The following is a 22,794-nucleotide window of genomic DNA, read 5'->3' as shown; positions in this document are numbered from 1 at the left end:
CACTGAAATAGACTTTTGGAACAGATTTTTATTATTATACAACCTGACATACAAATAATAAATCATTTTAATGATTTGTTTGTACTATTTCAAAAGCACCTTAAGGTTCTAAATACCCACTGGACCACTGGCAAGAAGTCCAGTACTTTCCCATAAAATCAAACATATCTGACTTTGAAGACTGGATAACAGGTTTTGTAAACCAAAACCTATAAAAAGATCATCCAATATATATATAATATGTCTAGAAAAAGAGACCTACTTTTTAAGAAAAACATTTTCAAAACAACTCCTTATCCAGAGAGAGCTCTGCAAGATTTGTGAAATTTGAGCGCATTCATTGGAGGAAATGCATCTTATTCTAAATACAAATTTTTTCAAAATTCTGCTCAACTCATTTTCAGAAATAGAGGAAACAAAGTACGGTTTCAAGCTGAAATTGTCGCAAATTGAAACACTATAATGAAACTGAGAAGCTGAGAGGGGAGTTTTTACTCCCATTTTTATGCCAAAATACTTTTTTACTTGAACCAACAACCCAGCACCACAGCCGTTCTCACAACCTTTGTTTTTAACAATATGCCTCTCTAAATATTTATTCATGACGTCATAATTTTACCCAAAATGAGGCTATGGGCGCTCGTCCGCCATCACTTGCAGTGGATGCACCTCGTTTTGGGTTAGCATTGTGACCTACCTCATGCATTATTAAAAGAGGCATATTCCTTTCAAACCACCAACAAATGAGTGCAGTGTAAATTTTATGGTAACCGTAAAGTGAGTTTTGCTTTGCTTTGGGGTTCTTTGTAAAAACATGCAAGGTCTTGAATCAGATAGTCATTACGTTTTAGACATTTCCCTTTCTTATTATTCACGCATGTCAGTGCTACTCAATAAAATAATGACAAAAAAAGCAGTCTCCCTTGTGGCTTATTACTTAATTAATCATCCAGTTCACTAAACCCAAGAAAACTTGCCTAGTGCATCTACGTATACATAATTTAGCCAGCAGGGCCCATTTTCAAAAGGGTGCTCAAGCAGAAAATTTAGCAGAATACATTACCAGTCACAAGTGGTACACGTGATAAGCATAATTTTGTTGTGCTTAGCTACTTTTTGTGCTTAAGCAGCTCTATGAAACACGGCCCTAGTTGTCATACAGCATCACTCAGACTTGTAGTCTCGGACACTTTCGTTCTAGTATTTTACTGGTGGGTCGGCGGGTAATTGGTTTGTAGAATAGGCACATAAAAAAAATATATATATATTTCTAAAAGGTGGAAGTTTTGCAGTACTAGGGTCATCCCACACACAATAGTATCAAAAGGTACATCTCATGGAAGCCCATCCTACTACCTGATCTACACATCTAAGAGATTTCTATCATCCTGCCACAGCATCTGTCTAGCTCCCTGTATCCAAACGCAATCAAGACTACCGCTTCTCAAAGCCCCCCAAAAAAGCACCCGACTGGAAAAAACAAAACTGGCTGTCCCCTGCCACGTGAGCATCTCATTTCCTCTTTTCTTCAATTTCTTTCTTGGCTGCTTCCAGAATCTTGTCTGCTCCGTTTTTAAGCATTACCCTGGCAACCTGACTCCCAAGATTCTCAGCTGCTAGCATGGCCTTGTGGGATAGGTGTGGAGCGACAATGCTGGAGTAATCCTTGAAAGATTCTTCATCAGGCTTTGCTTGCTCCTATGAGGAAAACAATTAGTATATCATTCATGTATAAATGCAGTGCCCCCTTCACAAAGGAGAAGACGCTTGATACCCCTGCCCTTCAAAAAATCAAGCACTAGGCCCTCAGGTGACAACGCCTAAATGACAAGCACTAGGCTCTCAGGTGACAACGCCTTAATGACAAGCACTAGGCTCTCAGGTGACAACGCCTCAATGACAAGCACTATTATTATTATTATTATTATTATTATTTATTCGGCAATTCACATAAAAATACAAAAATACAAAAATTTTATACGTAAAGGATAAAGCTCTTAAAAACATTAAATAGGCCTATATAAATATAAACATCTGGATTGGAAAACATTAAAAAGGGAGATACATCAAGATATAAAAAGGAGGACAGGCAGTAAAAGAGAAGACAAAGTACTACACGACTGAGGACAACAAAAAGACATCAACAATCCAGGTTTGCCAGGACTGACAAAAGTGCCTGCAATGTCACCAAGAGGTGTGTCAGTCCAACCTGGAAGGACAAGAGACAAACAATTACACATAATAACCAGGTAGGCTCTCAGGTGACAACCCCTCAATGACAAGCACTAGGCTCTCAGGTGACAACGCCTCAATGACAAGCACTAGGCCCTTAGGTGACAACGCCTCAATGACAAGCACTAGGCTCTCAGGTGACAACGCCTCAATGACAAGCACTCGGCTCTCAGGTGACAACGCCTCAATGACAAGCACTAGGCTCTCAGGTGACAACGCCTCAATGACAAGCACTAGGCTCTCAGGTGACAACGCCTCAATGACGCCTCAAGTTAAAACACCTGAGGAACAGTCAGAATTCACTCCAGGTGGTCCGGCTGACTAGTTCAGTGTTGAAAAGCTTCCCAATTTAGTATGAATTAAGGATAAGTGCAAAATCTGACAGACCAGTAAAATGTAGAGCTACATGTAACTGGTCCTAACTTAACTGGTCCTGCTGGCTAGTCACTGAAAAAGTTCTGGGCAAACCCTGTAGCTTATAGCTTCAGTAATGTAAAATTGAGAATGTCTGAAAGCGTACCTGTTTCAAGAATGCATCCTCTAGTAGGTCCACTGACTGAGTTTCCTCCACACATTCAGAACCATCTAGACTAAATGCAGCTCCTGTAAATTTGATCTGAAATTAATAAAAGGTTTTTTCCCATTTAATACATAACAAAATCATGCGGAATAAGGTTACCAGCCAAAATGCACCATTTCTTACTGGTATCCTGCTTACTTCTGCTAAGCAATTTGTAACTGTCTGCTTAAGCAGCTCTGAGAAATCAGGCCAAAGTCTAGGGTGTGTTTTCACAGCTGTAACCAATAACTGTTTCATTGGCCGGTGATTAACCAATGGCCAATTCAACCGAAGCAGTTGTTGGTGACAACTGCGAAAACGCACCCTTACTTCTTATCTCAAGTACTGAAAAGAGGGAATTCCTACCTCGCTATCGGTGACCAGTGAATGGCAGGCTACCGGTGCACTACAACCCCCCTGGAGTGTCTTGAGGAGCGCCCTCTCACAGACACACTGGAGCAGCGTAGAAGGGTCATGTAGTTTGGATAAGAACTGGATGAGTTGCTTGTTGCTGGACTTGGTTTCAACAGCCATGGCTCCCTGACATGGTGAGTACATGCAGATATCTGGCTTTAAAATCTGAAACAAATACAATTCAATTCAATTGTTTTATTGTCACACATATATACAGTGAAATTCACTTTGGTTTGCGAGTCTAAAAATATTAAAAATGACAAAAATTCAGAAAACAATAACGAGCAAATAAACAGTATGCACACATAATGCATAGAGACATTTACAGTAAACAAATATTGCAAGAAATTAACATCATTTGGTTTTTAGCCTCGTGGACCAATTGTGAATGGTTGAGTTGGAGATATTAATAGGCGACAGTAGATAATTGGGTAATTTTTCCATGGGGTGAGAGTCATTAGTAACGAAAAAGTCTGAAACTTGGATACAAATTCAAAGGTATGTTGAGAAATGATGCCATTTCTACCGTTTGGAAACCCCTGGGGTTATAGATTCCAAGGAGCTTTTGGAAACAGTACCCAAAGCACTAGAGAAGTAGACCAATGAGCAGGATTTCTTTATTTTATGAAATATTGTCCTTATGTTATACTTAGTTACTTGTTCATGTACGTTGTGTTGTCATTTACATTAGCCTACAAAAGAGACTCTGTTAGGGTCGAAACCTCAGGCCATTAACTATTCTTTGCAAAACTTGTGGTTTTTAAATCTAGCGGCTAACATTGACTTACCTGGCTAATTCTAGCGGCTTACATTGACTTACCTGGCTAATTCTAGCAGCTAACATTGACTTACCTGGCTAATTCTAGCGGCTAACATTGACTTACCTGGCTAATTCTAGCGGCTAACATTGACTTAGCTGGCTAATTCTAGCGGCTAACATTGACTTAGCTGGCTAATTCTAGTGGCTAACATTGACTTACCTGGCTAATTCTATGTTCCCAAGCCATTCTATGTAAGCCAGCAGCAGCTAAGATTAAACACGCGTAGTCGGTGCCTGTATCTAGCTTACGTAACCTTGTATTAAGATTTCCACGCTGAGTAACAAAGTTAAGGAATAGTTCTCAGGACTCCAGACTTATACTGAACTGCAGGCCTGTATGAGGCCAGTGATTCTAGCGTCCGGCTAGTAAACTGAGGCCAGTGATTCTAGCGTCCGGCTAGTAAACTGAGGCCAGTGATTCTAGCGTCCGGCTAGTAAACTGAGGCCAGTGATTCTAGCGTCCGGCTAGTAAACTGAGGCCAGTGATTCTAGCGTCGGGCCAGTTGGGTGGCACGGTTGGCTTGTGCGTAAAGCGCTCGCCTCTCACCAAGGTGACCCCGGTTCGATTCCCGGTCGGGGCCATATGTGAGTTGAGTTGTGCGTTGGTTCTCTGCTGTGCCACGAGGGTTTCCCAGACTATCCGGTTTTCCTCCCTCAGACAAAAAAAAAAAAACTCTTTCGATCTTGGCTGTGCTCCGTGGTCATAATGCATGCCATAATTGCATGCCTGCTTCTCGAACACGTTGTAGCCGCGTCCTTCGCAATTCAGCTCTTAGCTGCGAGTAAGGCTAATTAGCCCCCCAAATTATTAAATTATTATTATTAAAATGAGGCCAGTGATTCTAGCGTCCGGCCAGTAAACTCATGACTGGACAAGTTCGGCAAGTCTTGTGTTTGTTCAAATGTTGACTTTCAGTCAGATAGATCCATTTCAGTTCTGTTGAGTGTTGAAGAATTCTTACTAAAAATGTAAATTAAATCAATCTTCCGATCAAACGGTTCAAAAGTTAAACTGTTTAGCTATTTTGTTCTCATTTCAATTCTAGTCTTGTACAAAATTCTGATCTAGTAAACATTTTGAGCTAAAAGCCATGCAGTCTTGTGAATTGTAGCCCTGGGTTCTTATAATTGCACTGTTTGGCTTGGGTAAATCTGTCTGCATACACCAAAACAAACCTGGTATGAGCCATATCTCAAAAAGGCTTATGGAGGGACAAGGAAGGCTGGTCATTAGGTAAACAAAATATATAAGGATACAACATCTTTGAACTCCAAATGTGGACACTTCCTCTTCAGTTGGGCTATACGACGGACAGAACTCGTACCAACTACACTGTCAAATAAAATAGAAAATACCATTTCAGAAATGTTAAAAGGTATGATACTGAATATCATCGTCTTCTACATCTACATCTATGCCGGTACTCGTCAACGCCTTTCAGCAACTAAACGAGGCTTTCAAAAAGTAATTTAGTCACGTCTTCTCATTTGTTAATAACACTTCTTGTTACCACCATATGTAAATTTCGTCAAACACTTGAAGTGGCGGAGTTCATACTGCACGTGAAAGCAATTGTGAACCAATTTTGGTGATGCAATATTCAGTACGCAGACTTTTTCCAATTGTGGCGCAAGAAAATTTGCTTCGCTTTCGCGTGAAGTATGAACTTGGCTTAGCCCCTGTGTGTGAGCTTACCTGCCTGGTGGTAGAGTCTCCAACGTTCTCCCAGAATGCTTTGCACTCAGTACTAATGCATCATGGGGGTCGTCTCTCCTACGTGCAATCATAAATAACTCGGGGTGAAACATTGAAATGATCAATTTGGAGCCAATGAAATCAAGAAATGTTTTCAATGGTGCCTGTTTTGAGCGAGATACAACATTAGAATAAAAAAATAAGTGGGAAAAGGTTGCCTCAGTGGTTTCTGTCTCAGCGTCACCTCTGTGGACCTGGTTCGAATCCCGACTCAGACTAGAGCTGGCTTTTCAGTCCCTATCTGATTGTGTGTGTTTCCCCAATTGGGGTTTTCCTCCAACATTCTAAAACTAAACATTTCTATTTATTTCCTATACACCCTGTCATTGGCGCTTATTGTGCTCTTTGGTATGTAATAAGTAAATAAATTAAAATGATGACAATGTTTTTGCCACATCCATACTTGCACACTGTGGTGATGACCATTCCATCGGGTAGCACTGATGGTAAATCCTTCAATGAATGGACGATCATATCAATCTTATCAGCTGCTAGCTCCTTCTCTAGTTCCTTAGTAAACAGGCTTGTTATACCGATGCTCGATAACGGCTTGTCTTGAATTGTGTCTCCGATTGTTTCCATGGTAACTGTGGAAAACATTTATAAACACAGTCGTTTAATTTAGTTCAATTTAACCAAATGAAATTTCAAGCCATTCTGTTGTGTGTGTGCAGGAACTGTATGTGTTCTTGCAACGTGCAAAATTTCATTTGGAAAATAAAAATTAAGACAGAGACATGGGCAACCATTTTAACCACTTCTTGCTTTGTTGAGATGCAAAACAAAGACTTTTCCCAACAGATTTATAGCTTTATTCCATGTACAAGATGTACTGCATCTCTTTGGAACTCCTTTCCCCCCATCCTACAGTACATACTAGGCTGTTAAAAGAGGAATATCGTTTACTACCTTCAGCTGAGCACCCCCGTGATATTTTCATCTTTAATACATGTATCTTTGTTCTTGTAGCCCCCTATCAAGAGTGGCTTTTACATGTAGCCTTGTTTCAGGAAAACTTGCATTGAAAAAACTGACTTATATGTAGGATATTTTAAATGCCAGGAACAACTTGAGAGTTACCTGTTCTTCATTCAAATATTTGTACCAATCAAGTATTTTAATGGCGTCCATTATAGATTTTTTTTTTTTTTTTTTTTTTTTATTTTTTTTTATTTACTTACTGACTTCAAATTCCTGGTCAGGGTTTATCTTCTGAAGTCTTTCGATCACAGCGTTGGTTTGGATTAATGCAAGCTGGAAAGAAGAAAAAAATTCAGTTAAAAGAAATAATCAATCTTGATTATTTCCTGATCCCATGTGACGTGATGAACCCTAGATTGAATCACTTTTACAATTGTAGAAGCCGACCAATCTAGGGCATCAAGTTCAGACGGCTTCAGAGTCATCGAAGCATAGAGCCAAGCTTGCATAGAGCATTGGATTAAAGTCTCTCGTCGCCCCCCAGCACCAATCCCTTACATTCAGCCAATCATAAATCAGACACAAATAATCTGGCGGTATCAAAAGAAACATCTATTCATCAAAGGTATCAGAAAGTATTAAGAACTGGAATGTAGAATGAAACCACGTGCATGTATTGTAAATGTACATACAATGTGTAGACTAGACTTCAAAGTGTGTGAATGTATCAGACAATAGGCCTAACAAATCTATGCAAGCAGTCATGTAAAAAGGCAGGAATTTCTAGTTTCAAGATACATTTTTGTCAATGATTTAAACTTAAATCAAATAGACAGATTTTATACAACGAAATGACAAGTGACTATGAACTTGATGTATTGCAGCTTCAACTTTCTTCAGCCTGTGCAAATCCATCCATGAAGGCTGCAAGTGCTGTCGTCTCAATCCTTGTCATCGTGTACAAACAATCCTATTCAAAACTTTTGGCCCTTCACTTTTATATAACTGGGCCCAATTTCATAAAGCGGTTAGGTACGTAGGACAAGTTTACATATCCTGCCAGCACTTGTTCATTCGTTACGAAATAAAATGGTATATATATAATGATTTACTCAAAATTTAGTTCCTGTTGGTGAAAAATTAGTTAAAAAGTGGTGGCAAGATGCGGAAATCTTTTCTCTCGATCCACAAACCTCATTATGTCCAAAATGCTATTCAAAACTTTGGGCCAAATTTCATATATATAGTTTCAAAAGCAGAAATTAATGTTTAGCAAATTTCTCTGCTGAGCAAAAAATAAGTGGACATCACGTCAGCAGTTGCAACAATGTAAACTTTTTGTCTGTGCTTAGCAAGTTTTTTTTGTGCTTACAGGATACATGCTTATGATTGAAGTTGGGCCCTGGGCTCAATTCCATAAAGCTGTTTAGAAATAAATTCTGCTTGACAATTTATGTGCAAAAAAAGCGTGGGGCACCAGTTTTGTTACTTTAGGGTATGATGATTTAATAATTAAGATGTAAAACCAAATTGAATTGAACGTAAACTTTATTGAATTTTAGCTGGTACCCAGTTTCTGCTCAGCAATTTTTTCTGTGCTTGACACTTTGTGCTTACACAGTAAAAACAAAAAGGCATGATACTGATAGGCATTATCAATATCATGATAAAATTACGCCCTGCTGGATGGACTGGGCCTAGCATGCCTAGCTGTGGGGTTCTTATTTAAAATCGGATTTTGTGTGCTCATCATTGCATCAATCATCATCGTAGAACATAATGAACACACAAAATCCGATTTTAGAAGAGTTATTATTGTTGGTAATTAACATTAAATTAATATCTTACCTCACTTTTACGAGAGCCTACTCGTATCACATCAGGTACTTCCCCGTCCATTTTATCAGCCATATGTCGATCGTGGTTCTGCTTCTAAAAAAAACTAACGAAACACGGCGGTACAGTAGCTGTGTTGGCCACCTTGAACTGTGTATGTTATTTATTTTTTTTTGCAAGTAAGCATTGCCCATCAAATCTCGTGGCGCGCCACACAAAAGTGTATTGTGGGTGAAATGATTATTGTTTTAGGGGTGCATGCAAGACAGACGGAAGAGGGACAAACCATATTAATAAAATCATGGAGGTAAGAAAAAACCTTTATTGTAAGACAAAGACAATTTATTTAGACAATTCTTAAATTTATAGTGTAATTACAAAGTCATAAAATATTTGTTCTTTCAAATACTAGATTCGTGATTAGAGAGTAGAGACGAGGCAAATATGGAAGGACTTGAACTTGTTTAAGTTTATGGAAAAACACGCTTAATTTTGTAGAAACCGCCCTCTATTGGTGACGTGTTGCAAGGTTATTTCGGATACATACGTGGCCGAAACCAACATTTCCTTGGTAGAGTCCAGGAAAAGTGGGTGAAAAAATACACTTTTATTCCAGTTTTCAACATTTCGTCACAATGGTAAGAAAACTACTTGAATTTCAGATGTTGTTGTATTATTTAATAGACTAGCTTTTGAAAAATTTGTGTAGAAAACTTGAAATGAATTAAATTAAATATGACGTGTAACTTGTCAATGTTTGGCATTTGGAGTTTTATGTAAAAATGAATTAACCTACTGTGTTGTGTAGTGGTATGGTAAAATCGTCTAATTCCGACATCTTCTTGGCACCAAATCCACTGCTTAATTTCTTGACCTTGTTCTTGCAGTGATTTATGTGCTTTAAAGAAAAATATTAACGAACAAAATGACATTGTTTTGTATATCAACTAGCCCAAAATAAAATGGCAAAACATAGGCTTGAGTTTGACTCCCTCTCCGCTTTAAGTCTTGCTTCATGCTTGTCCTACTGGCCCTACGCCCATTTATTTTTAAATTTAAGTAAGTCAGATTAGAATAGAAATTACCTTTTATTTTCTACAGGAGGTGAAAATAGTTTTTCAGAAAGAAACCGCCCGACATTTTATGTTGAGAATTTGTCAATATGTATTAGTAATAGTATTAGTATTACAGTACTCAAACGAACATTTGTTATCACCTTCGGCGTATTTTACGAAAAATCACAGTTGGCAACAATTCACCAAAGGTAAAACAACAATAAGAAAGGCAGAGCTACATGTACTTGAAAACAAAATTTAAAGCCCCTCCCACTTCCCCTTTTTCAGGAGCCTGAACCGTAAACCATGTACATATGTTTTGTTTTATAACCTGGCCAAATGCGCTCAACAGTTTTTTCAAACAATAGGACAATGTTTAGCGAGGCAACAGCAGGTGCCAACACTTCAACAGCATATCTGGCGTTGTATAACAGCAAGATGTCATAGATCACTGTATAATAACGACTTGATGTTTCTCCTCCTTCCAGGTGCTCCTTGCAGCGGCCATCTGCACAAAGAGCGGCAAGGCTCTAATCTCTCGACAGTTCGTTGAGATGACCAGAGCCCGTATAGAGGGCCTCCTGGCAGCCTTCCCCAAACTCATGAACACAGGCAAACAACACACATTTGTCGAGACAGAAAGTGTCCGATACGTCTACCAACCACTTGAGAAACTGTACATGCTTCTCATCACCACAAAAACCAGTAATATTCTTGAAGATCTGGAGACGCTAAGGTTATTTTCCAGAGTGGTAAGTTCCAGTGTGGTTTTGGTTTTGTTGTTGTTGAAAATGTAATGCACTAATAAACAAATTGACCGTTCAAATGAGACGTTTTAAAGGCAGTGGACACTATTGGTAATTACTCAAAATAATTATAGCATAACACCTTCCAGGCCTGATACTTCACGGAGGCAACGAAGGCGATTGCCTTCGTTGCCCCTTGGCATTGCCTTGGTGCCCTTGAAATGTTCCAGTAGGAATTTACAATGTCCTCATAGGGTGCCCTTTGCAAAGAGAAAATGCCTTAGTGCCCTTGCCCTTTCAAAAACGAAGCATACAGCCCTGACCTTCAGCCCTGATACTTCAGCTTTTAAGGGGCACGGCAGTTTTGCCTTGACTTTTTGTAAAAATTTAGGGCACCAAGGCAATTTTCAAAAATTTGGAAGGGCATCACGGCAATCATAAAAAGTTGCGAAGGGCACGATGGCAGTTTGAAAAAAAACATCCGAGTTGCCTGTAAAAAATAGTTCTTCCAATTTTTCCATTTTCTAACTGTTACCCAATGAAAAAAGAAAGCATTCATCTAATTCAACAAAATAAAGAACAACTACTGACAATACACACAATAAATAATTTTTGTTCATACGTAATCCTACTACTATTGGTCATGCACGTTGTGTAGTTTTTCGTAGAGACGCTAAAATTCCAACGTAACTGCTCCATTTTGAAACGGTGTTGACAGAACAAATGCATGCGGTGCGCGACGACTATTCTGTACATGATGGTACATCACATGTACCAAGCATGGGAAAAACCACTATCCCAGCATGCACAGACACGTCGAGTCTTTGTCTCAAGGCGTTTAGCGTTGGTTCGCGTAATTTTACCACTAGAGGGCGTTTAATCTCACGCTATCGCTTTGTTCCGAACTTTTAAAACCTCTTTCCAATCGTATGCATTTTATAACAAACGGTTACAAACGCTTTTCACAAGACCAACTCGACCGATCTAAGGGAACGTGTTCCTTTAACACCATTTGCAAGCATCATGTTGTCAATGTTTCTCTTAATCATTCCATCAAAGAGATAAAAATCACACAAAAATGCACCCATAGCTGATGGAATATAAGGCAGTGTGTTCCTGTTTACTCATCCTTAGATTTATCTGTATATTTGTTTACCTTCTTGCAGATCCCAGAGTACTGTCGAGCCATGGAAGAATCCGAGATCCTTGACCATTCCTTTGAGTTGATTTTTGCATTTGATGAGATCGTAGCGTTGGGTTACAGGGAGAACGTGAACCTAGCACAGATTCGTACATTCACAGAAATGGACTCTCATGAGGAGAAAGTATTCCAAGCTGTTAGACAGGTAAGATGGCTGCCCTCATCTCCAATTAGGAATCATGTCCACAGTCGGGTAGATTCCCAATGAGGCTTTATAAACTCTGGCCTCTTCTTGTGACAGTACATATATACATATTTTCTCTAAATTCATTGACCTTTGACCTGTAGTCCAAAGCCTCTGAAAGCACACAACTTTGTGTGGCAAGGGTGTTTTTTCTTCCATTATTATCTCGCAACTCCGATGACCAATTGAGTTCAAATGTTCACAGGTTTGTTATTTTATGCATATGTTGAGATACACCAAGGGAGAATACTGGTCTTTAGCAATTACCAAAGGTGTTCAGTGCCTTTAAGTCAACACTATCAAGCCTGGTATTACACAGAGGTCACAGAAACCATGGCCTCTGTTGTCTTGGTCTTGGCCTTGGTGCCCCTTCCGTAGTTTCCTGTACACTTTAAGTTTTTAATTGTGTCCTTTGCAAAACGAATGCCCTTTCAAAGATGCAATTTTGGGTCTAAATTTCTTCATTGCTATTGCAATAAAGGCCAGAGAAATAAGCCCGTTGCTAATTTGTATTTGCATTGTATTTCAGACTCAAGAACGTGAAGCAAAACAAGAGATGCAGCGAAGGGCAAAGGAGCTGCAGCGTAGTCGCCGTGAAGCAGAGAAGAGTGGGCGTCGCCCTCCAGGGTTTGGGAGTGGCTTTGGTTCTTCCTCTTCATCGTCATCTCGTCCTGATGTGACTCCAGTTGTGTCTGATATTTCAGTGGAGAAGACCAGACCATCAGCAGCTCCAACAAAGTAAGTGCTAAGTAGGATTTAAACTTTGCATGGTGTAGGCCTTTATCTTTGCTCTTGAAGGGCCCTGCAATGTTCCACCGGTAATGGGTACTCTATGAGGAAAATGTCACTTTGTCTTGGAACTTTATAAAGAGCACCTCAGCAAAAGCTCATGGCACCATGCCAATTTTTGTGGGTGGTGTTGGTTATTTTAAGGCCTGATGGTGGGTGTACAGTTAGGTGAGGTTTGTGGTAGCACAAAGTGACATCTCTTTTGAGTTGTGTTGGTTCTGAAGTTGTGAACCACCAATTTTTGTGGGTGGTGTTGGTTATTTTAAGGCCTGATGGTGGGTGTACAGTTAGGTGAGGTTTGTGGTAGCACAAAGTGACATCTCTTTTGAGTTGTGTTGGTTCTGAAGTTGTGACCCACCGGTTCTTTTTAGAACCAACACTACTCAAAAGAGATTTACACATATTGCATTAAAACCTCTCCTGACATTAACTACTGACTGTTGAGATGTACAGCTTGATTGCAAACCAAGAGATTTACACATATTGCATTAAAACCTCTCCTGACATTAACTACTGACTGCTGAGATGTACAGCTTGATTGCAAACCAAGAGATTTACACATATTGCATTAAAACCTCTCCTGACCTTAACTACTGACTGTTGAGATGTACAACTTGATTGCAAACCATGAGATTTACACATATTGCATTAAAACCTCTCCTGACATTAACTACTGACTGCTGAGATGTACAGCTTGATTGGAAACCATGAGATTTACACATATTGCATTAAAACCTCTCCTGACATTAACTACTGACTGCTGAGATGTACAGCTTGATTGCAAACCATGAGATTTACACATATTGCATTAAAACCTCTCCTGACATTAACTACTGACTGCTGAGATGTACAGCTTGATTGCAAACCATGAGATTTACACATATTGCATTAAAACCTCTCCTGACATTAACTACTGACTGCTGAGATGTACAGCTTGATTGGAAACAATGAGATTTACACATATTGCATTAAAACCTCTCCTGACATTAACTACTGACTGCTGAGATGTACAGCTTGATTGCAAACCATGAGATTTACACATATTGCATTAAAACCTCTCCTGACATTAACTACTGACTGCTGAGATGTACAGCTTGATTGCAAACCATGAGATTTACACATATTGCATTAAAACCTCTCCTGACATTAACTACTGACTGCTGAGATGTACAGCTTGATTGCAAACCATGAGATTTACACATATTGCATTAAAACCTCTCCTGACATTAACTACTGACTGCTGAGATGTACAGCTTGATTGCAAACCATGAGATTTACACATATTGCATTAAAACCTCTCCTGACATTAACTACTGACTGGTGAGATGTACAGCTTGATTGCAAACCATGAGATTTACACATATTGCATTAAAACCTCTCCTGACATTAACTACTGACTGCTGAGATGTACAGCTTGATTGGAAACCATGAGATTTACACATATTGCATTAAAACCTCTCCTGACATTAACTACTGACTGGTGAGATGTACAGCTTGATTGCAAACCATGAGATTTACACATATTGCATTAAAACCTCTCCTGACATTAACTACTGACTGCTGAGATGTACAGCTTGATTGCAAACCATGAGATTTACACATATTGCATTAAAACCTCTCCTGACATTAACTACTGACTGCTGAGATGTACAGCTTGATTGCAAACCATGAGATTTACACATATTGCATTAAAACCTCTCCTGACATTAACTACTGACTGCTGAGATGTACAGCTTGATTGCAAACCATGAGATTTACACATATTGCATTAAAACCTCTCCTGACATTAACTACTGACTGCTGAGATGTACAGCTTGATTGCAAACCATGAGATTTACACATATTGCATTAAAACCTCTCCTGACATTAACTACTGACTGTTGAGATGTACAGCTTGATTGCAAACCATGAGATTTACACATATTGCATTAAAACCTCTCCTGACATTAACTACTGACTGCTGAGATGTACAGCTTGATTGCAAACCATGAGATTTACACATATTGCATTGAAACCTCTCCTGACATTAACTACTGACTGCTGAGATGTACAGCTTGATTGGAAACCATGAGATTTACACATATTGCATTAAAACCTCTCCTGACATTAACTAACTGACTGCTGAGATGTACAGCTTGATTGCAAACCAAGAGATTTACACATATTGCATTAAAACCTCTCCTGACATTAACTACTGACTGCTGAGATGTACAGCTTGATTGCAAACCATGAGATTTACACATATTGCATTAAAACCTCTCCTGACATTAACTACTGACTGTTGAGATGTACAGCTTGATTGCAAACCATGAGATTTACACATATTGCATTAAAACCTCTCCTGACATTAACTATTGACTGCTGAGATGTACAGCTTGATTGCAAACCATTTAGAGTTTCATGTTTTATGGATTTATATCCATACTGTGTGGGTTCAAACTAACTAACAATTGTCTGCTAAGCACGAATGAGAAGGATACCAGTAAAAAAAATTGTACAGATGACATGGTAGATTGGCTGGTAACCTTATTTCCGTAAGCATAATTTTTATTTTGCTTAGCTACTTTAATGCTTAAGCAGCTCTATGAAATGGAGCCCAGGTGTAATACTTACAATTGTAGCATCGTGACTGCTCCTTTATGCTGGGCAATATTCAACCATGTGGTTGACTGTTGTTTATTTGTTTATTTGTGTATTTAATGGACTGTTGTTTATTTATTTGTTTTATTTGTTTTCTAGACCCAGTAAGACTGGCAAGGCCATGAAGCTGAGCAGTAAGACGAAGGACGTAGACAGCTTTGTAGACAAGCTGCGGACGGAAGGACAAAGTGTTATATCATCAACAGTAAAATCCAAACAGTCGGCCAGCATTGCTAAAACCACCACCCCATCAAACAAAACAGAAATGTAAGCCAGCATTTTAAATCATTATTAAAGGGGAAGGTACACGTTTGGGTATTGTCAAAGACCAGTGTTCTCACTTGGTGTATCCCATCATAAGCATAAAATAACATGCCTGTGAAAATTTGAGCTCAATTGGTCATGGAGTTGCGAGAAAATTATGAAAGAAAAAACACCCTTGTTGGACAAATTTGTGTGCTTTCAGATAGGAATAAACAACTTCTAGCTAGAAGTCTTTTATTATTTGAGTGAGAAGTTACCTCTTTCTCAAAAACTACTTTTCTTCAGAGGGAGTCGTTTCACACAATGTTTTATACTACCAACAGCTCCCCAATGCTCGTTACCCAGTCAGTTTTTTAAGTTAGTATTTGTTTTGAGTAATTACCAAATGTGTACCTTCCCTCTAAGGAGGACGTTGGTTCGAATCCTGCTCTAGTAAATTTGTGTTGTTCAATCCCAAATCAATGTACCAAGCTAGTTTCCCTGTGGTTTATTATTAAATGATTATAGGGGACATGTTCCATCACATTTTGGATAGCCCTTCCAAATGTTTGCTTGTTGATAATTCTTTGTTTCTTGCTTTCGGAATGGTACAGGGATGCATGGATTCTGAAAGGGGGCAGGGGGAAAAATCCCTTATTAGTATTTTTGATATTTTATGATTTACTAATTGAAAGATTGGTAATGGCGTCATGTTCCTCTCAACCTAAGCTTACAGAGCAGAGATGCTAACCAGTACGATGTTGTGTGATACTACTAGCAAAGTACGATAATACGTTTCTTCGTACTAAAATACAATATTTTCAAAACAAAATTAAAGATTTTTTTTCTGACCACCACACTTTTTTAAAACTTCAACAAATACTTCACTACATTTCCACCGTGTTTCGTATTTTTAAGAGTATGAATTTGTAATTGGCTCAACAGCGTTCACGTACGTGTGGAAGAAAAGATGACTGTTACAGCAGGACGAGAAGGTGGATTACAGAGCCTAGACTGCCATGGAATAATTGCACTCAGGATTAATGAGAAAAACGAACAGATGGGCATGATTAAGATCGGCGTAGCAAACAACGATGACAAAGGAATACAAACCTTACAGGTAAATAGAATAATGGGGCTACAGAGTATCGGGGTACAGAATGTAGGGTTGACAGAGTGAATGGAGTAGGTATGATCGCACTCAGGATTAACAAGAAAAATGAACAGATGGGCATGATTAAGATCGGCGTAGCAAACAACGATGACAAAGGAATACAAACCTTACAGGTAAATAGAATAATGGGGCTACAGAGTATCGGGGTACAGAATGTAGGGTTGACAGAATGAATGGAGTAGGTATGATCGCACTCAGGATTAACAAGAAAAATGAACAGATGGGCATGATTAAGATCGGCGTAGCAAAGAACGATGACCAAGGAATACAGACCTTACAGGTGAATAGAATAAAGGGGCCACAGAGTATCGGGGTACAGAATGTAGGGTTGACAGAATGAATGGAGTAGGTATGATCGCACTCAGGATTAACAAGAAAAATGAACAGATGGGCATGATAAAGATTGGTGTAGCAAAGAACGATGACCAAGGAATACAGACCTTACAGGTGAATAGAATAAAGGGGCTACAGAGTATCGGGGTACAGAATGTAGGGTTGACAGAATGAATGGAGTAGGTATGATCGCACTCAGGATTAACAAGAAAAATGAACAGATGGGCATGATTAAGATCGGCGTAGCAAAGAACGATGACCAAGGAATACAGACCTTACAGGTGAATAGAATAATGGGGCCACAGAGTATCTAACTTTTAAAGCTTACTACATGTACAATCTATAACTCCAGGGGTTACTAAAAAGTGGAAATGCCATCACTCATTATACCTCCTAAAATTTGGATCCAACTTTCAGACCGTTTGTCAGCAGTGACTTTCCTCCTGGTTTATCAGCTCTTGGCTCTTTGAAACTGTTTGCTTGTGTAAATAATCTTGCCAAACAGGCAACTTCAAACAAAGGGATATAAACGCCAAACTGGCAACAGCAAATCTCTCTCATACAAACACTGGTTTAACGTCTATGATTATGACTTGAACCAGTCCAGAAATAATTGTGTTTCAGTACAGCAATACTTATTCTAGTCACTGTGAAATCAGTAGTTAGCTTGGTAGGATTCGAACCTACAACCTTGTGGTTGCAAGTCCTGTAGTCTAACCACTGGACCCAGAATTTCTAATATTTTAAGCTCAGCTCAATTCAGTTTGTATAATATTTGTGTCCTTTATTCAGACTCACCCCAATGTGGATAAGAAACTCTTCATGTCTGAATCTTACATCGGAATGAAGAACCCAGCCAAGCCCTTCCCACTGAACACTGATGTTGGAGTCTTGAAATGGAGAATAGCCACCAAGGATGAGAGCCTCATGCCAATCTCTAGTAAGTACACTATAACCGTAACACTGCCACTTAGCAAGGTCGTTTACATGCTGGAGTTTTTACAACATAGACTGGTCCACTGTATCAAGGGAATTTCTTATTGACTCGTACACTAAGAGCCATAGTCTGTCAGGCAATAATAATATTGATGTTGGAGTCTTGAAATGGAGAGAAGCCACTAAGGATGAGAGACTTACTCTCCAGTAAGTACACTATAGCCCTCAGTGCGTTTCACTGCCTGTTGGCAGGGTCGTTTACATGCTGGAGTTTTTTACAACACAGACTGGTCCACTTTTTCTTTAGAGTTCCTCATTGACTTGTACAGAAACGAGCCTTAGTCTGTCGTGAAGTAATAATAATGTTTGACAAACCATGACCCCACCCATGCAAATAGTCATGGGTCCTCCCCTGGAATGGTGAAATGCAATCTCTAGACCATCTGGAAAACTGTTGGTGTTTACTATCAATTAGTTCATCCTATGGCTATGAGCTGCTTGATAGCAATAAGTAATGATTTGTTTTGTTGTTGTTTTACTTTCCTACCAGTCAATTGTTGGCCATCTGAAAACAACAAGGGCGGATGTGATGTGAACATTGAGTATGAGTTACTACAAGAACACATGGAGCTGCAAGATGTTGTCATTACTATACCAGTGCCGTAAGTTACCCATCATCATAACCCTCACAGACAAGGCCCTCATTTTATAAAATATTTGTTTATGAGGAATTCCCTTACATCACAAGGCCACTTCATGGTGAGGGCTACACTTAACTGTCCCCAGAAGCATGCTGCCACCAATTCCTGGGGCTGAAACGGGGTCAACCCCCTTCACAGTCTGTAAGGATGTAGGCATGGGTAGCATCCACTAGAAGCCACCTACTCCTGGGGCTGAAACAGGGTTACCCCCTTCACAGTCTGTAAGGATGTAGGCATGGGTATCATCCACTAGGAGCCACCTACTCCTGGGGCTGAAACAGGGTTACCCCCTTCACAGTCTGTAAGGATGTAGGCATGGGTATCATCCACTAGGAGCCTGGCTGGTAGAGTGATAAACACTTGCGAGACTGTTCAAACAATGTTTATGTCAAAAGAAAGACTAAAACACAAGATGCATGACGGATTCCAACCCTTATTCTGTAATGACGGAACTTAATGTAACTCTTGACTTGTCTCTTGTGACTTCTATTTTATTTTGGTTAACCTTTTGCTTTTTAAGTTTTTGCTTCTGTTTTTATCTGTGAAAAGCGTCTGGAGGTTCTTACACAAGGAGCTCTATAAATATTTTAATATTATTATTAACTTGAAGACAACTCGCTCGTTCACTCAATCTCCTCGTTTTCTTTACTCATAAACAGGTCAGGTTGCGGCGCCCCCATTGTTGGCGAGATCGATGGTAACTCTCGCTACGATCACCGTCGTAACGTCCTAGAATGGACCCTTCCAGTCATAGATTCAGGCAACAAGAGCGGGAGTCTGGAGTTCAGCATCGCTGGACACCCGGACGACTTCTTCCCAGTGTCCGTCAATTTCATCTCGCAAAAATCTTACTGTGACATCCAGGTAAAGTCCCAAGACTTTAGGACACTAAGGGCAAGTTCCATCAGCGACTATTTGTCAACCACGAGTCAATGTTCCATGCGGATAAGAGCACCAAATTCAAACTCTGGTGATTCTGTTCAGCAGAGTGTGGGTTCAAATCCCGGTCATGACACTTGTGTTCTTGAGCAAGACATTTCACTATAATTGCTTCTCTCCACCCAGGGGTAAATGGGTACCTGTGAGTGCAGAGTTGGTTCTTGTGGTTGATTAGCCTTGATTGTGCTACATATTTGGCGACACAGGCTGTATACTTCCCAGGGAGCTGAGATGGTTTAAGGAATGATTTAAGGCCCAGTGACCAGGGGTAATAATGTGAAGCGCTTTGGGACTCCCTTCGGGTGTGAAAAGTGCTACATAAAAAGGGGTTATATTATTATTATTATTATTATTATCAAAGGCTTGAATTGATCTCAGAAGTTTTACTGGATTGGGATTTTTTTTACGGGACCAGAATTTAAAATTGAGAAGGGACTAGATTCTAGAACTAAAATGAGAACTCAGTTTTATCATCTAAGATGTTTTATTTTAACAAACATTAAGAGAAGATTGATCCCTTCTGTTTTATGGGAGATACTTAGCAGGTATGAAAGATATTTGTGAGACCCAAATTCATCATTTGAACATCATTCTTTTGAGACAAAGGTGTGCAATTGAAAAAACCCAAGACCACCGGACTTGTCCTGTCTTGGGCTTACTGGCCCGACACTGAATCTTGGGCTTACTGGCCCGACACTGAATCTTGGGCTTACTGGCCCGACACTGAATCTTGGGCTTACTGGCCCGACACTGAATCTTGGGCTTACTGGCCCGACACTGAATCTTGGGCTTACTGGCCCGACACTGAATCTTGGGCTTACTGGCCCGACACTGAATCTTGGGCTTACTGGCCCGACACTGAATCTTGGGCTTACTGGCCCGACACTGAATCTTGGGCTTACTGGCCCGACACTGAATCTTGGGCTAACTGGCCCATCACTGAATCTTGGGCTTACTGGCCCGACACTGAATCTTGGGCTTACTGGCCCGACACTGAATCTTGGGCTTACTGGCCCGACACTGAATCTTGGGCTTACTGGCCCTACACTGAATCTTGGGCTTACTGGCCCATCACTGAATCTTGGGCTTACTGGCCCGACACTGAATCTTGGGCTTACTGGCCCGACACTGAATCTTGGGCTTACTGGCCCGACACTGAATCTTGGGCTTACTGGCCCGACACTGAATCTTGGGCTTACTGGCCCGACACTGAAATCACTGGCCTCAAGCCAGAGTTCTAGTGTAACATTTTAGCTCTGCATACATGTAAGCCAACCGATAATCCTATGGAAATTTCCATAGTTTGGGTTAGATTTTACATATTGCCATAGTAACAGATGATCTTCATTGTTTGATCTCGTTTCCTCAGGTGACTGATGTTCTGGGCGTGGAGAATGAGCAGCCGATTAAATTCTCATCAGATGTAGCGCTGCTGGTGGAGAAGTATGAGATTGTATAAGACATCGTTGTCAGAGTACGTGATAAAAACTAAAGTCAAGATTTACTTATAAATTTATTCTTGTAAAGATGAGTTCTCGCAAGGCTTCTTGTGTGCTTGAAGCGAATTCTTATCAAACCAAGCTAGTGTACAAACTAAAAACAAAAGATGTTTTTCAAATAACTGTTTGTCTTTTCAAAAGATGTCTTTTTGCCCCGGTGATAAAAAAGAGCTGCATTTTAAAAATGACAATTTATTCAAATCTATGCGCCTTTGTTAATCGGTTCCTTAAGGAAGTGTCAGTTTAAAACGCATACATGAATAATTACAAAGGAGCTTGCCTGGAAATTTGGCCCTGCTTTGTGTTCTTTAGCCATCATTCCTGTCCGTCACCAAAATAAGACATGTACAGAAAAATAGTCTGGCCCCTTTTAAAGTGACAAGAATTAATGTATTTAAAGTACTTGAGTATACTGGGAACACTACACTAATGTGTAATATTTGGTGTCAAGTTGTTTTTGATTCCAAAGCACATAGTTCTTGGGTAAAGAAAGACAACAATCGTTTAAACATAGACAAAGTCTCAAATGTTTCTCTTTAAAGTACATCTTGGAAGTAAGTTTTGGGAGGTTGGTGTCTGAACTTTCTGGGCTAGATTTTGTTGAGCTGCTTAAGCTTACAAGTTTGCTAAACAACTTTGTGCTTCACCAAAATTAGCAGGATACCAGTCAAAGTTGGTGCATGTGACATAGTATTTTGGCTGGTTACCTTATTCTGGCAAGCATAATTTTGTTTAGCTCCTTTTGTGCCTAAGCAGGTTTATGAAGTTTGTGCTTGGGCTCCATGAACTACGTACACATTGGGAATGCAGCGAGTACAAACTGGCCTTTAGGCCTTTACTATTTTGGAGTAGTGTGTGTTTTACTTGAGGTGGTTCAAAGTAAGCTGATCCTAAGCTGAGGTTTGAGAAAGGCATTTTCTGAGGTTCATTTTCTGTCCATGAATTCTCACTATTTCTTGGAGTGGCGACAACTATATCTATCTAGGAGCTTTAAAATGTACAAAATTACTATGCTCTTAAATTACTGTGTTTCTTTTGTATAATATCATGGTAATATTATTATAAATGGCCATTTATTCAAACTTTTTGTGGGAACGATGATTTGCTAATCAATAAAATGTTTAATGCTCCATTTTTTTTCTCTCTGCAAAGTTATCATTTTGAGTAAAGTTATTTAAATTGCGCTGAGAGTATTTAAGGTAAAGTTAATAACTTCCATTCCCTTTTTATTTTAAAGGTATTATACATGATCGGTAGAGCTGACATAATAGTCACAGACAGTGTTCATGTTTTGTGTGATCAACTATTTAGATGGAAAACAAATAACAAACCTGTGAAAATTTGGCTTACTGAAACTAGTGAAAATAATTAAGCATGTAAACACATTGTCCTTCATTTTGGTTGTAACAACCGAACCAACATCAGGTGAAGTGTCTTAAAGGATTTTAGAAGCAGCTTTCTTGAATCTGACTTCATTTTTGTAGGGTTATATTACACAGAAAAATTGTTGTACATATAGAATGAACTTCATAATCAGAAAAGCCTTTAGAGATAAATTACAAAATGAATTTGTTTTTATTCTTATCAATCCTGTATGATACCTTTAAATATAATTCCAAGAAACCTTTAGTTGTTCTGTCATTCCTGGAAAAAAGTTGTATGCAAATGGATTAAGGCATCTGTTTGTCATGCAACTTTGCCATCAAAACTATACATTTTACATCTCTCCACCTACTTTTGTTTTGTTTTTTGTTAAGGCCTTCTTTACTGACATGTTGAACTGTGAATAAATTCATAGCTAGTAGTAACAACTCTG

General features: G+C 39.4%; 2 protein-coding genes across 2 annotated transcripts; one reads left to right on the top strand and one right to left on the bottom strand.

The window, feature by feature from the left end:
- Window positions 1-8: 8 nt before the first annotated feature.
- Window positions 9-8,702, bottom strand: LOC117301618 (porphobilinogen deaminase-like). The gene is made up of 9 exons (XM_033785639.1): window positions 8,551-8,702; window positions 6,963-7,035; window positions 6,185-6,368; window positions 5,722-5,799; window positions 5,283-5,358; window positions 4,186-4,299; window positions 3,158-3,370; window positions 2,753-2,848; window positions 9-1,698 (listed from the first exon to the last, which is right to left on the bottom strand). The coding sequence occupies exons 1-9, from the start codon at window positions 8,611-8,613 to the stop codon at window positions 1,513-1,515; spliced, it is 1,083 nt and encodes a 360-aa protein (XP_033641530.1). The 5' UTR covers window positions 8,614-8,702; the 3' UTR covers window positions 9-1,512.
- Window positions 8,703-9,067: 365 nt separating this feature from the next.
- On the top strand, window positions 9,068-22,794 carry LOC117301520 (coatomer subunit delta-like). Its single transcript, XM_033785545.1, has 10 exons — window positions 9,068-9,176; window positions 10,082-10,345; window positions 11,506-11,685; window positions 12,254-12,462; window positions 15,253-15,420; window positions 16,342-16,516; window positions 17,696-17,843; window positions 18,390-18,501; window positions 19,200-19,404; window positions 20,849-22,794. Exons 1-10 carry the CDS (start codon window positions 9,174-9,176, stop codon window positions 20,936-20,938), a joined length of 1,554 nt encoding a protein of 517 aa, XP_033641436.1. The 5' UTR covers window positions 9,068-9,173; the 3' UTR covers window positions 20,939-22,794.

Source organism: Asterias rubens, chromosome 17 (genome assembly GCF_902459465.1).
Source record: "Asterias rubens chromosome 17, eAstRub1.3, whole genome shotgun sequence".
In the NCBI taxonomy this organism is placed as follows: domain Eukaryota; kingdom Metazoa; phylum Echinodermata; class Asteroidea; order Forcipulatida; family Asteriidae; genus Asterias; species Asterias rubens.
Note: the sequence above shows the minus strand (reverse complement) of the source record. Positions and strands in the feature narration are given on the sequence as shown.

Bases quoted from the DNA above. Each gene is read 5' to 3' on its own strand.
- LOC117301618 (XM_033785639.1), bottom strand. From the start codon at position 8,613: ATGGCTGATAAAATGGACGGGGAAGTACCTGATGTGATACGAGTAGGC. The intron at 6,369-6,962 runs GTAAGTAAATAA...TGTTTTCCACAG, and splicing joins TGACCAGGAATTTGAAGTCA to TTACCATGGAAACAATCGGA. The intron at 4,300-5,282 runs GTATCCTTATAT...TTTGTTACTCAG, and splicing joins ATTTGGAGTTCAAAGATGTT to CGTGGAAATCTTAATACAAG.
- LOC117301520 (XM_033785545.1), top strand. The intron at 10,346-11,505 runs GTAAGTTCCAGT...ACCTTCTTGCAG, and splicing joins TAAGGTTATTTTCCAGAGTG to ATCCCAGAGTACTGTCGAGC. The intron at 11,686-12,253 runs GTAAGATGGCTG...ATTGTATTTCAG, and splicing joins TATTCCAAGCTGTTAGACAG to ACTCAAGAACGTGAAGCAAA.